Below are 12,962 nucleotides of genomic sequence, written 5' to 3' on the forward strand. Positions count from 1 at the left end.
CACTGTGCAGCCTTGGCCGGTCTCAAGTATCCTCCTGCCTCTGCCTTCCAAGCCTGGGATGAAAGGTGTGCTGGGCCACGTCTCCTGGTGTGAGGACTATCTCAGCGAGGCGTGGCTGTTGTTTTTGCAAGTGACACACAATTTCACATTCAATATTGCTGTGTCTGAAACTTGAGAAGGAACTCCTCAAGCCGTCTTATTTTCATTTCCCCTTAACTTGTTTATCATTTAAACTTTGGTTGTTGTTTGAGATGGGGACCTCACTTGGGTTTAGGGTCTGGCTTGAACTTCTGGAAATCCCCCTGCATCAACCACACTTGTCCTGGATTACCAGCCTGAACTCTTTTTTGTTTGTTTGTTTGTTTGTTTGTTTTGGTTTTTCGAGACAGGGTTTCTCTGTGTAGCTCTGGCTGTCCTGGAACTCACTTTGTAGACCAGGCTGGCCTCGAACTCAGAAATCCGCCTGCCTCTGCCTCCCAAGTGCTGGGATTAAAGGCATGCGCCACCACGCCTGGCTCAGCCTGAACTCTTACATTTCTTTGGACCACACAGACTAGAAGTTCAATATTTGTTTGTTTATTCGTTTTGTAGGGTCTCACACATACTAGGCAGACAGGTTTCCACTGAGCTGCACCTCCAGCCCAGATGATGCCTAAAGGCTTACTTAAGGGGCTGGAGAGACTCAGCAGTTAAAGCTCTTGCAGAGGACCTGAATTTGGTTCCCAGCATCCCCCTAGTGGCTCAGGATCATCTATAGCTTTAGCCCCAGGGGATCTGATGCCCTCTTCTGGCCCCCACGGGCACTGCATAAACTCAGTGCACATACACGCGCAGGGAAACCACACATATATAAAAAACAAATCTTTAAAGCTACTTAAGTTGATAGAGGGTTTTTCCTCCTGCATTAGTATGAGGAGGGTAGGTGCTGACCCCTGCTCTGATTTCTACTTCACAGAACTTCCACGATGGACGGAAGGCTCAGCAGCACATTGAGACGTGTTGGAAGCAGCTGGAGTCGGTAAGTGGGTAGCCGGAAGCCGGCAGCTAAACCAGTCTCTTCCCCAGACCAGCTCATTTTTATCTGAATCTGGCTTGAATGGCTCACTAAGAGGGAAAAAAAATCAGGCAGAGACCTCTAAGGAGGCTTCTTTCTCTCTAGATTTTTCTCATTTGTATTTCACTTACTTTGCTCCTAAAACTATTATGGCAAATTGCTGAGCTGGACATACTGGATGCTGGAGCGAAGGCTCAGTGAGTAGAGCATGTGCCAAGGGACCAGGAGGGCCTGAGTTTGGATCCCCAGCACCACTTAAAAAGCTGGGCGCGGCGGCACACGCCTATAATGCCAGCACTGGGGATGCAGAGACAGGAGGCTCGCAGGGGCTCACTGTCCGGCCAGGCCGCCTAGCATATCAGCTCCAGGGTTAGTGAGAGACTCTCAGCGAGCAAGGTGGGCGGGGTGCAGAGATAACAGCTCTGCTAGCACAAGCACCTGATACTTTGCAGAGGACCTGGTGTGTCCCATGTCAGGTGTCTCACAACCACCTGACATTCCAGTTCCTGGGGAATCCAATACCACTGGTTCTGAAGGTACCTACGCTGCACTCCGGTGCACACATAACCACACGCAATCAAAATGAAAAGCAATCTTATTTATTTATTTATTTATTTAAAACAGTGTAGAGAATGATTGAGAAAGACACCCGGTGTTGACCTCTGACCTCTTCTTGTGCAAGCAGCAGGCGCACACACACTCATTAAGTGTGTTCTGGTAGAGGCAGGTAGCTCCTGTGCAGAGAACAGATGGGGTCACTCCAGTGTAGATAAGTGCTCAGGTCACTTCTGGAAATGACCAAGCATGAGGCTTGGGTTCCTGGGAGAATGGCCGTGGAGGTCTCTCTAGAGGTGGCAGGGAGGGTGGGTGACCAGCAGACTTGGCTCTGCTCTCTCTGCAGAGTAAGAGGAGGTTTGAGCGGGACTGTAAGGAAGCCGACCGGGCACAGCAGTACTTCGAGAAAATGGACGCTGACATCAACGTGACCAAGGCGGATGTGGAAAAGGTAAGGGGTCTCGGTCTCACTTCCCTGGAGCGTGCTTCCTGCACAGCCGCTGAGAGGCCCGGCCTTGGCTTCCTCTTTCAGTCATAACCACAAGAGGGTACCTGATGGGAGGAAGGGTTTCATTTTATGTCATCACCCTGGGACCAGGGTTGAGGTGATGTGCTTAGTCACCAACGAGTATAATGGGGAGACCTGGACACGTCACAGCGGGCGCGGTTCAGGAGGCCACACTCTTCTGTAGTGGCTTGTCGAAGGCCGAGTTCCATGTCCAGGTAGCTGAAGCAGCCATCTCAGCCCACGAGGGAGAGTCCGTCAGTTCAGCCTTATCAGAAAGGCCGATCCCTCTGGCCCGCTGCGTCACGGATTCCTCTGGGCTGGGGTGAGAGGGGCATTTGGAAGTCTGCGAGCGAGAGCTTTCCTCTGACGGCTCAGACATAAAGTGCTCCTTGTCTTCCGGGCCAGTGGATGTGGGCTTTCCCTAGAAGCCCCATTTTCTTTTTATGAAAGTCATCAAGATAATGTAAACACAATTATGCCATTAAATAGTGGCATTCATTCACGATGCCCAGGGCCATTTGGGCACCGCAGTCTGAGCTTTTCTCTGGAAAAACCCTGCTTTTCTTGGTACCACTCGGTTCTGCCAGATGAGTTTGAAATGCCTCAAGTTGGGCAGTGTCTCAGTTGGAAAAGTGTGTGTGTGTGTGTGTTTAATTACTTAGCATACTAAAATGCATATTCTTGACATCATGAGGATAGACTTTTACTTTACCAAAAGACACTCATGTTTTTTTGTTTGTTTGTTTGTTTTGTGGTTTTCGAGTCAGGGTTTTTCTGTGTAGCCCCGGCTGTCCTGGAACTCACTCTGTAGACCAGGCTGGCCTCGAACTCAGAAATCCGCCTGCCTCTGCCTCCCGAGTGCTGGGATTAAAGGCGTGCGCCACCACGCCCGGCAAGACACTCATGTTTTAAGTGACCATACTTACCATAAATTTCTACTAACTAGGAATTTAAAGTGATGCTTAATTTTTTTTAAAGTTGAAATCCTTTATTTTTGTGTGAGCATCTTTGTGACTGGTAGCACTCATGTGGCCTGGGCAGAGGGTAACTTTATTGAGGTGGTCCCACCACGTGGGGCCCGGGAATCAACGAGTTTGACTGCAGCGGTCAGCCGCTCTTCAGACGTTAAAAGTGTTACCTAGGGGGCTGGTGAGATGGCTCAGTGGGTAAGAGTACCCGACTGCTCTTCCAAAGGTCCAGAGTTCAAATCCCAGCAACCGCATGGTGGCTCACAACCATCCGTAACGAAATCTGACTCCCTCTTCTGGAGTGTCTGAAGACAGCTACAGTGTACTTACAAATAATAAATAAATAAATAAAATCTTAAAAAAAAAAAAAAAGTGTTACCTTGCTGAGGGTGGTGCTTTCAAGCCTGAGGTCCCAGCAGTTGGGAGTGGAAGCAGGACAGTCAGGTGAGGGAAGCCATCTTTGGCTATACAGTGGGCTCTCAAAAAATCTGAAATTCTGGACTGCAGAGATGGCTCGGTGGGTGAGAGCAGTGGTTGCGCTTCAGGGAGCCTGGGTAGCTGGGTAGCAGGCCCAGCAACCTTCAACACTGTTTCTGAGACCTTCCTTCTCGGATGTCTAGAATGTAGGCTGCATATCTCTATCTCTACTGGAGCCCCGAACCTCCCATTGGTGACCCTGTTTTGGCTTTCAGCAGCCTGTACTGATGGTAGTCAGTCTACCACTTCCTCTGTCTTTCTACTTTGTATTTATTTTTCTTATCTTCTTCCACACTCTGTGACCTCTTTGTATCCAGAGCAGAAGTGTTTGTGGCTTTCTTTATCTTCTTCTTGATTGTGGAGAGTGCTTCAGCGTTTTTTTTTTTTTTTCCTACTTAGATTTTAAAGCAGAGGCCTCTAATCTGAGGTGGAGTCAAGAGGACAGGGGTTCAAGGCCAGCTAGGGCTACTGGAGACCTTGTCTGAAAACAAAAAGAAAGGAAGGGGAGGGCAGGGGAAGAAAGAGGAAGCCAAAGACTGATTTTAGTGTCCTTTTTATCATGAAAGAAATTTTTGCTCTTGTTTTGCCAAAATATCTTCATTTTACTTTGTGGGCATTTGCCTGAATATATGTTTGTGTACCACGTGAGACCAGAAGAGGGTGTCAGATCCCTTGGAGCTAGAGTTACTGGCAGCTAGGACCCCACCCCCCAAGGAACGCAGATTCCTCACTCCCCCACTGGAGAGAAGACTGCTCCTAACCACTGAGCCATCTCTACCTGGACTCCTTGCCTATTCCTGTGCTTGAGCTTTCCTGGCTGTGAAGCCGTGGTTTTGTTGCTGCTGCTATTTTTCCTGAAAGCACCACTGCTGCCCTCCTCAGGAATGTGAGGATCCTAATTTGGAAGACACAGACATCAGACCACAAGCATCAGTGTCCAAACACTGCATATTTTCAGTCCTTTGGCTTTGAAGGTGACCTAAAATCTGTTGTCTAGCACAGGCCACGTGGAGGCATGATGTCAGCTTTTCTCCTTGAATTCCCTGTTGTTATAGAGTGCTATGATGTATCTCCCAGGCTACATTGTGTAGACTCTAGTTTCTGCCCAGGGGATGTAGTATAAGTTTGCATGAATGTCTGGGTCTAGTTATGAGCTGAATCTCCTTTTCTTTCTGAAGACGTCATTGTCCCTCTTGCTGTGGCTGTATGTCGTGATTGCCATGGCACTATGTTCAAAGTTCCTGCATAAACAATCCCTCCCACCTCATGACGCCCGTGGCCAGGGGCCTGTTAATTCCCTGGAAGGGTTTGTTTCTCTCTGGGCAGGAGCATGTATTTGCATGTTACCTGGATACTGTGTTCCTCAGAGGCCTGGTGATGCACAAGAGGACAGGCTGAATGTAAGTTGTCCTTTACCAAGACACAGCTGTCAGAGAGTCTGGACTCATCAGCTTTGGGGGGGGGGGGGTTCAGTTGCTTAATCTAGTTATGTTAGAATCTAAATATGTTGGAATATATTTTCTGGTTTTTGTAAAAACAGATCATATCCTTTCCCCAACACAAACCCTTAAGCTCCCTTCTGGGGCTGGGGAAATGGCTCAGTGGGTGAAGTGCTTGTATTGGATCTCCAGGACCCATGTAAAAACCAGGCATGGTAATACATGCCTGAATCTCAGCACTTGGGAAGCAGAGCCCAGTGGATCCTGGAGACCGATGGCCCCATCGTGTGGGTGACAGCTCCTGAAACCTCTGAACAAGATAAGGGATGCCAACCAGCTCTCTTGGGCCTTGGTCCTACCTTAGAGATAGGAGATTTCAGTATTTGTTTTAGAGGTTTGGTTTTGTATTTTACTTTTTGAGACAGGGTCTCCATTTGAAGACCAGGCTGACCGTAACAAGTACCAGGATGACAGCTTATTCCATGCTGTCATCCTATGCATGTCATGTCCATGGCAAGCAAGCTACACTCCAACAGAGCTACACATCCAGACCTATGTCTTATTTTTTCAGAAAATCTAGCAAGTTGACGGGATCTCTAATATTTGAACTGTTTGAATCCATTTCTGATCCTTTGTTCTTTACTGCTGGTGAGGTGTGGCTGTCACCCTTGCGGCCTTAAAGGGACTTGCCTTCCGTGGCCTCCCCAATGCTCTCGAGCAGTGGCTTTTCCTGTAGATGACTCTGGAATGACTTTCAAGTGGCAAAAACTGTGATGTCAGGATCGCTATGAAACTGCTTAGAATCAAGCCACGCTGGATGAGCCAGGCAGGGGTTCCTGGAGTCCCCAAAGCGCCATGGTTTGCCAGCCCGGTAGGGCTTGGGAGGGGAAGGCCATCAACACAAGCAGCCTGAGAAGCAGCTTCCTGACAGAGAGTGCACTGTTTTCTACACACCCGAGTTAAACTGAAGTGTAGCTGAGGCCTGGTGCAGAGCCTGACCCTGTCCTGTGACTGCTGTCCCTTCTGTAACTTCTACTGCAAGACAGGGCATTGTCTAACAAACTACAGGCAGTGGCTGCTACGGCAGCTGCAGAGATAGACAGTGATGGTTGAGCTGGGTTCTTTATTTGTTTTTTATAAACTTGCAGTATCAAATTCTTGTTTTGTGTGTGTGTGTGTGTGTATGAGTGTGTATGTATGTGTGTGTATGTGTGCATGTGTATGAGTGTGTGTGTATGAGTGTATGTGTGTGTGTGTATGTGTGTGTGTGTGTCCCACAGTGCTCTTCAGGAGTTGGTTCTCTCCCTCTACCGTGTGGGCGCTGGGGACAGAGCTCGGATTGTCAGGCTTGGCAGCAGATGTCTTTACCACTGAGCCATCTCCTGACCCCTTTACTTTTCTTGGAAATACAATTCTTTTGTGGTTCCAGTCTCAATGTATGGTCTCTCTTAGCCACAAAGAGTTTGTACGGCTTCTCTTCACATTTCTAGAGGGGTGACAAGGCAGAACTCTAGATGTTTTTTGTGTGTTCACTCCTCCCTCCCCTTCCTCTTTGTGCGTTTGGGGGGGGGCATGATTGGGCATGATTGGGCATGATTGGGCAAGGTTTCACTCTATAGTCCTGGAACTCATTTTGTGGCCTCCAACTGAGATCTGCCTGCTAGGACACAAGGTGCGCGCCACCGCCACCTGGGCGACCTTCTCTCTGGCCTAATCCTGAGGGCTTTTTGTTACACAACTTAATTTGAGGAAATACTGAAAAGTTAAATTATTGCCAGGTGTGGTGGCTCTCACCTTTAGTCCCAGCACTCGGGAGGCAGAGGCAGGTGGAGCTCCATGACTGTGAGGCCAGGCTTGTCTACCAATTCCAGGCCAGCCAGAAAACAACACAAAACAAAACAAAAAGGTTAAATTAGACTAGAATTCTCAATATAAATTCCAAAGAGCAGCCCGGTTTCTGTGAGACTGTGCCTCTCATTTCTCTATGGTAATATGACTTCTAGAAGTTTGCTGGGGGGAAACACTTTACAGCTGTGACACCAGCACTCAGGATGATCGTTCACGCCCAGTGTGGGCAACACAGCAAATTCCAGGCCAGCCTAGGAGACAGAGAAAGACTCTCTGATCACCCCTCCCGGAAGTAAGGACAATAAAAGCGTAGAAGTTCTAAGAGTTTGAAGGTAGTTGAGTGGAAGCCATAACACAAATGTCTCCATTTTGAAGTTGGACAGGAGGCGGGCCTGAGTCTTTATGAAGGGAGAATTGTAAGAATTGTAAGAGGGGCCAGGCGTGGTGGCGCACGCCTTTAATCCCAGCACTTGGGAGGCAGAGACAGGCGGATTTCTGAGTTCGAGGCCAGCCTGGTCTACAAAGTGAGTGCCAGGACAGCCAGGGCTACACAGAGAAACCCTGTCTCGAAAAACCAAAAAAAAAGAATTGTAAGAGGTATGGACAGAGGAGTGGAAGCTGGGGTGTGGTTGATTTAGGTCCTGGGCATGGAATTAGAATCTCTCACTTTTTCCCACGAAGCTAAGTCCAGCATTTTACATTTGTCTTTGTATTTAGATATTCATAGGGGGTGGGGTGGGGGGGTTAGCTCACCAGTTGAGGTCAAAGGACAGCTTTCAGGAGTTGAGTTTCTCTTTCCACCATGTGGGCTCTGGAGATTGTCAGACTTGGCCGCAAGCACCTTTACCCTCTGAGCCATCTTGCTCACCCCTGATTTCAGGCTTTAGTTTTGATTCCTTTGTGTGTGTGTGTGTGTGTGTGAGAGAGAGAGAGAGAGAGAGAGAGAGAGACAGGGGTCTCACTCTGTAGCCCTGGCTCGGAACTCACTGTGAAGCCTGTCCTGGTTTGCCTTTTCATTGCCTTGGTAAACACCATAACCAAAATACCGTAACCAAAAGCAACGTGAGGAGGAAAAGAGGTATCGCATCTTGCTACTTACAATCCGTGATGAAGGAAAGCAAGGACGAGAACGCAGAAGCCCCGAAGGAGTGCTGCTTACTGGATGCTCCCCGTGGCTTGCTCAGCCTGCTTCCTTATCCTACCATGACCACCTTCCCAGGGCTGGCACCGCCCACAGTGAGCTATGTCCTCCCATGTAAAACATCAGTTAAGGAAATGTGTCAGAGATAGGATGCTGCGCACGCCTTTAATCCCAGCACTCGGGAGGCAGAGGCAGGTGGATTTCTGAGTTCGAGGCCAGCCTGATCTACAGAATGAGTTCCAGGACAGCCAGGGCTACACAGAGAAACCCTGTCTCGAAAAACCAAAAAAAAAAAAAGAAAGAAAGAAAGAAAAGTGTTCTGGGGCTGGAGAGATGACTCAGTGGTTAAGAGTGTGCTCTGCTTTGGCTGAGAACCGGAGTTTAGTTCCCCAGAACCCACAGCAAGCTCATGACTGCATGTAATTCCAGCTCTATGGGATCTGATGCTCTCGTCTGTCTTCCTCAGGTCCCTACAGAATACACACACATATACACGAACACACACACTCACAATTAAAAAATAAAAATAGAATATTTTAGATGTCCATGGATCATGTGAGAGTGTGTGTATATGTGGTGTGTTTTAATGGTCTTAGATTATATGATAAACTGTTTTAAAGAGAATTGAAGCCAAGAACATCTGCCATTATTAAGCAAGAAGGTACTTTGCTCACAGGACTGTCTGGTAATTGTCTTAAGACCCTTGCCATGGGCAGCCTAGGACACAGCCACCCTAAGAACCCAGTCCTAGTGCTTGAAGCAGGGACCGGGGGTGCAGATCTGCTGAGACTGGATACAGATGGGCCGCAGAGTGTTAAATTGTTTTACCATTTGAGGAAATAGTGTGTCTCCAGCTCGTTTTGGGCACATCTGGAATGACATGGTTACGAGCTTCCTCTGCAGTCCCTGGGCAACTGAGTTGGCATCTTTATTGAATGTGTAAGCATCTTGCTTGCTTGCCCCTAATTTTGTTTTAGATGAAAGGGTCTGACTAGTTCTCTGACGGAATCCTGCAGGACTCAGGAAGGCCATGGAAGGCAAGGTTTTTTGGTTTTGTTTTTGGTTTTTTTTTGGGGGGGGGGGGTTTGTTTGTTTGTTTTTTTGAGACAGGGTTTCTCTGTATAGCCTTGGCTGTCCTGGAACTCACTTTGTAGACCAGGCTGGCCTCAAACTGAGAAATCCGCCTGCCTCTTCCTCCTGGGAAGGCAAGTTTCTTTTTTTTAAGATTTATTTATTTATTTATTACAGTACACTGTAGCTGTCCTCAGATCTTCCAGAAGAAGGCATCAGATTTCGTTACGGATGGTTGTGAGCCACCATGTGGTTGCTGGGATTTGAACTCGGGACCTTCGGAAGAGCAATCGGTGCTCTTAACCACTGAGCCATCTCGCCAGCACCCAGCAAGTTTCTTAAAGACAGCAATGGTGTGATCCTGTCAGTACCTGGGACACCCATAGCCTGATAGAGATCTAGAAAACAATTAAAAAAAAAAAGAAAGATCAAAAGAGGAACTGGTTGGTACAAATGCAGGAAATATATTTTGCAACTGCAGCTTCATCTTGGAACCTAAAAGAATTTAAAAACACTTTCTTTGCTTTTGGGGGTGGGGGTTAGGAGGAGGTTGAGACAGGGTTTCTCTGTTGTAACCGTGGATGTCTTAGAACTTGCAATGTAGACCAGGCTGACCTCAAACTCAGAGAGCCTCCCGTCTCTGCCTCCTGAGTGCTGGGATTAAAGGCATGCGCCACCACCACCACTACCCAGCAATGATTTATTTATCTTTAAGTACATTTATATTTAGATACATTAGTGTTTTGCATTCATGTGTCTGTGAGAGGGTGTCAGATCCCCTGGAACTGAAGTTAACAGACAGTGCCATGTATGTCCTGGGAATTGAAACTTGATCATTTGGAAAAGCAACCAGTGGTTTGTTTTTTTGTTTTGTTTTTGTTTTTTTTCTTTTTTTTTGGTTTTGTTTTTTAAGATTTTATTTATTATTATACATAAGTACACTGTAGCTGTTTTCAGACGCACCAGAAGAGGGCGTCAGGTGTGGTTGTGGGCCACCATGTGGTTGCTGGGATTTGAACTCAGGACCTTAGGAAGAGCAGTCAGTGCTCTTACCTGCTGAGCCATCTCGCCAGCCCAATACTTGTCTTTCTTGACCCCGCAGATCGGTTTTCCTCTGCCTACCAAATTGCTGAGAGACACCAAGCTAAAATACTTTTCATTTAAACCAAGAGAAATTTGTAGAAAACTAAAAGGAAAATCGTAGATATTGGTCTTTTATAAGTGGGTCCTGAAAAGATACTTTGTTATTCTGTGTTTGTTTCTGGGCTATAATCAGGAGTCAGAGCTGTGGAGACTGCATTTCCTTCTAAAAGCAAACCTGCAGCTTTTGAGTTAATTTGCAAAAATGTCCAGTGAACCCCAAACACTTTAGCTCCTGCGGGGGCAGGAAGCCGTCCACCGCTCGGAGAGTGTATCCCTGCCTTACTAATGGGAAGAGCAGAGGCAATTTACTTTATCTCTGAGGTCTCCTTCCTAAGGAATAGGATTATACACCTCAGGGGCTGTCTGAGGTCTCCGAGGCCTGTGATGAATGGTAAGTGGGGTGGCCTAGCCCTCTCCTACAGGACCACATGCGTGTGCCTCAGATCTCACACGAAGGTCAGAGGACAGCTTTTGGGAGACAGTCCTCTCCACTGTGAATTTTGCAGACCAAACTCAGGCCATCAAGCATACAAGCGTTTTACCTACTGAACCGTTTCGCCAACCCGACATTAGGTCTTTGAGAGCACAGTTTGCTAAGTAGCCCAGGCTAACCTCCAGCTCGCAGTCCTCATGCTTCAGGCTCACAAATGTTGGGATCCAAGGCACGTGGCCACCACACATGGCTTTAATGCTCTGCTAATCAAGTGAATATAGGTGGCCTCAAGGAGTTGCAAGCATCTAGGCGTTCAGCAGAGCACTCATTGGGCAAGTACCGCTTCGCACTAGTTAGGTCATAATAGATGCCTTCATGAGGACTCCGACTAAGAGAAGACACACAAAGAGTGGAGGTGGTCGGATATGGATGGCGAACATTCCGTGAAAAGCAAGTGGCCTGTTAGTGTCATCATCACTGTGACCAAAGGCCTGGCAGAAACAGCTAGAGGGAGGAAAGGCTTTGCTCAAGGTTCTAGGAGTTTCTTTCTGTCCTAGCAGAATAAGCATGGTGTAGAGGAGCAGCTCCCATCACAGAAGCCAGCAAAAAGAGACCCAGACAGAGGGCAGGACAAGAGCTCTTCAGAGACACATGTCCAGGGACCTGCTTCCTCTAGCCAGGCCTCACCTGATACAGCCCATCCTCTCTCAGTGGTTTGCTCAAATGCTAACTCAATGGAAGGCTTAGTCCATTGGCTGTGCCAGAACCCTCATCTCCCTCTGTGGACAAGCCCTTGCAGACTCACCCAGAAGTGCCTCACCTCATGGGTAGTTCTCAGTCCAATCAAGTTTACATTCAAGACTGACCTTCAAAGCCAGACGTGGCTCTCTCGGAGGAATGCAAAAGCTAGGTAAATGACAAGTTCCTAACAAAGTATGAGGTGGCTGATAAGGGAATAATTGCTTCAAAATGTTGAGAGAAGAAAAAAGACAGCTTTCTGAGTTGGAGGCCAGCCTGGTCTACAGAGTGAGTTCCAGGACAGCCAGGGCTATATACAGAGAAACCTTGCCTTTCAAAAAAAAAAAAAGTCAGCCCAGAATTTAATACCTAGCCAAACTATCGCATCAACATCATGGTGGGTAGGTGGTGAGTAATAGCTGTTCCTTTAGAAGGAACCTAGGCTGCCTGGTCCAGGCTAGTTTACACCTCTGTGTTTTGGATCTTCACACCTTGTACTGATTCCCACTTGTTGGTTTTAGTTAGCCTGCTCACTTACTCTCTTCTGCTTCTCTCATATCAAGAGCCTTGGCTGACAGCAAGGAGTTTATTCAGTGCAGCACAGTGGTAGAGCCACCTGGCAAGAACCATGACCCATGACCATGTAGCACAGAACCCTACCCCACCCCGTCCCAACCCCCAATACTGGCAATGCCCATGTAGGCTACCTGACGTTTAACACATTCTCAGCTCCATTCTTTTCCTTTGTATGGCTGTGGGATGATTATGGGGAAGGCTCAGACTAATGCATTTTCAGTGCACGCTTTTTGAGGAAGGGGCTTCAGAGCATCCCAGAAGGTCACAATCACCCTACATCCAGCTTCTGAGATGCTTCAGGGTCCCCAATCTCGCCACTTCAGGTCCCCCATCCTCTCTTGCAAGGCCACACGTGCAGTGGGCCTTCTGCAGTGCAAGAGTTCTCCATGGCCCAGCCGCTCTGCCTCTAAGCCACCTTTTCAATTCCTCCCCTCCTTCCTTCGAGTCTATTCCTATATAAGTTATGTGTGTGTGTCATAGTGCACACATGGGGGTCAGTGGACAACGTGTGCGAGAGAGTTAGTTCTCTTTTTCCACCACCTGAGTCCCTAAGACTAAACCCAGTCATCAGGATTGGTGGCTAATGCCTTTACCTGCTGAGCCATCTCAATAGTCTATCATCTTCTCTTTCTCTCTCTTTCAAACTTGTGGGTTTTCTTGTTTTTGTTTTTTTGAGAAAGAATCTTACTATGTGACCGTTGTTGACCGCCAACTCACTATGTAGCACATACTGGCCTCAAACTCACAATCCTTGCTGTCAGCCAAGGCTCTTGATATGAAAGAAGCAGAAGAGAGTAAGTGAGCAGGCTAACTAAAACCAACAAGTGGGAATCAGTACAAGGTGTGAAGATCCAAAACACAGAGGTGTAAACTAGCCTGGACCAGGCAGCCTAGGTTCCTTCTAAAGGAACAGCTATTACTCACCACCTACCCACCATGATGTTGATGCGATAGTTTGGCTAGGTATTAAATTCCGGGCTGCCTTTTTTTTGAAAGGCAAGGTTTCTCTGT

At 47.6% G+C, this 12,962-nt stretch overlaps 1 protein-coding gene across 11 annotated transcripts in view; it reads left to right on the forward strand.

Annotated features, from left to right (window-relative positions):
* The window catches only part of Fnbp1 (formin binding protein 1), a 118,651-nt gene that overhangs the window by 59,125 nt on the left and 46,564 nt on the right, over positions 1 to 12,962 (forward strand). For all 11 annotated transcript variants that reach the window (XR_015046552.1, XM_085835037.1, XM_029470991.2 and 8 more), the window contains exons 5-6: positions 956 to 1,018; positions 1,956 to 2,060. Coding sequence is in view for 10 of the 11 variants with exons in the window: in XM_085835037.1 (XP_085691163.1) it covers positions 956 to 1,018; positions 1,956 to 2,060 (168 nt within the window). In the remaining variant the exon portion in view is untranslated. The remainder of the gene's footprint in view (positions 1 to 955; positions 1,019 to 1,955; positions 2,061 to 12,962) is intronic.

This window comes from Mus caroli, unplaced genomic scaffold, assembly GCF_978045245.1.
Source record: "Mus caroli unplaced genomic scaffold, Mus_caroli_1 scaffold_2, whole genome shotgun sequence".
In the NCBI taxonomy this organism is placed as follows: Eukaryota; Metazoa; Chordata; class Mammalia; order Rodentia; family Muridae; genus Mus; species Mus caroli.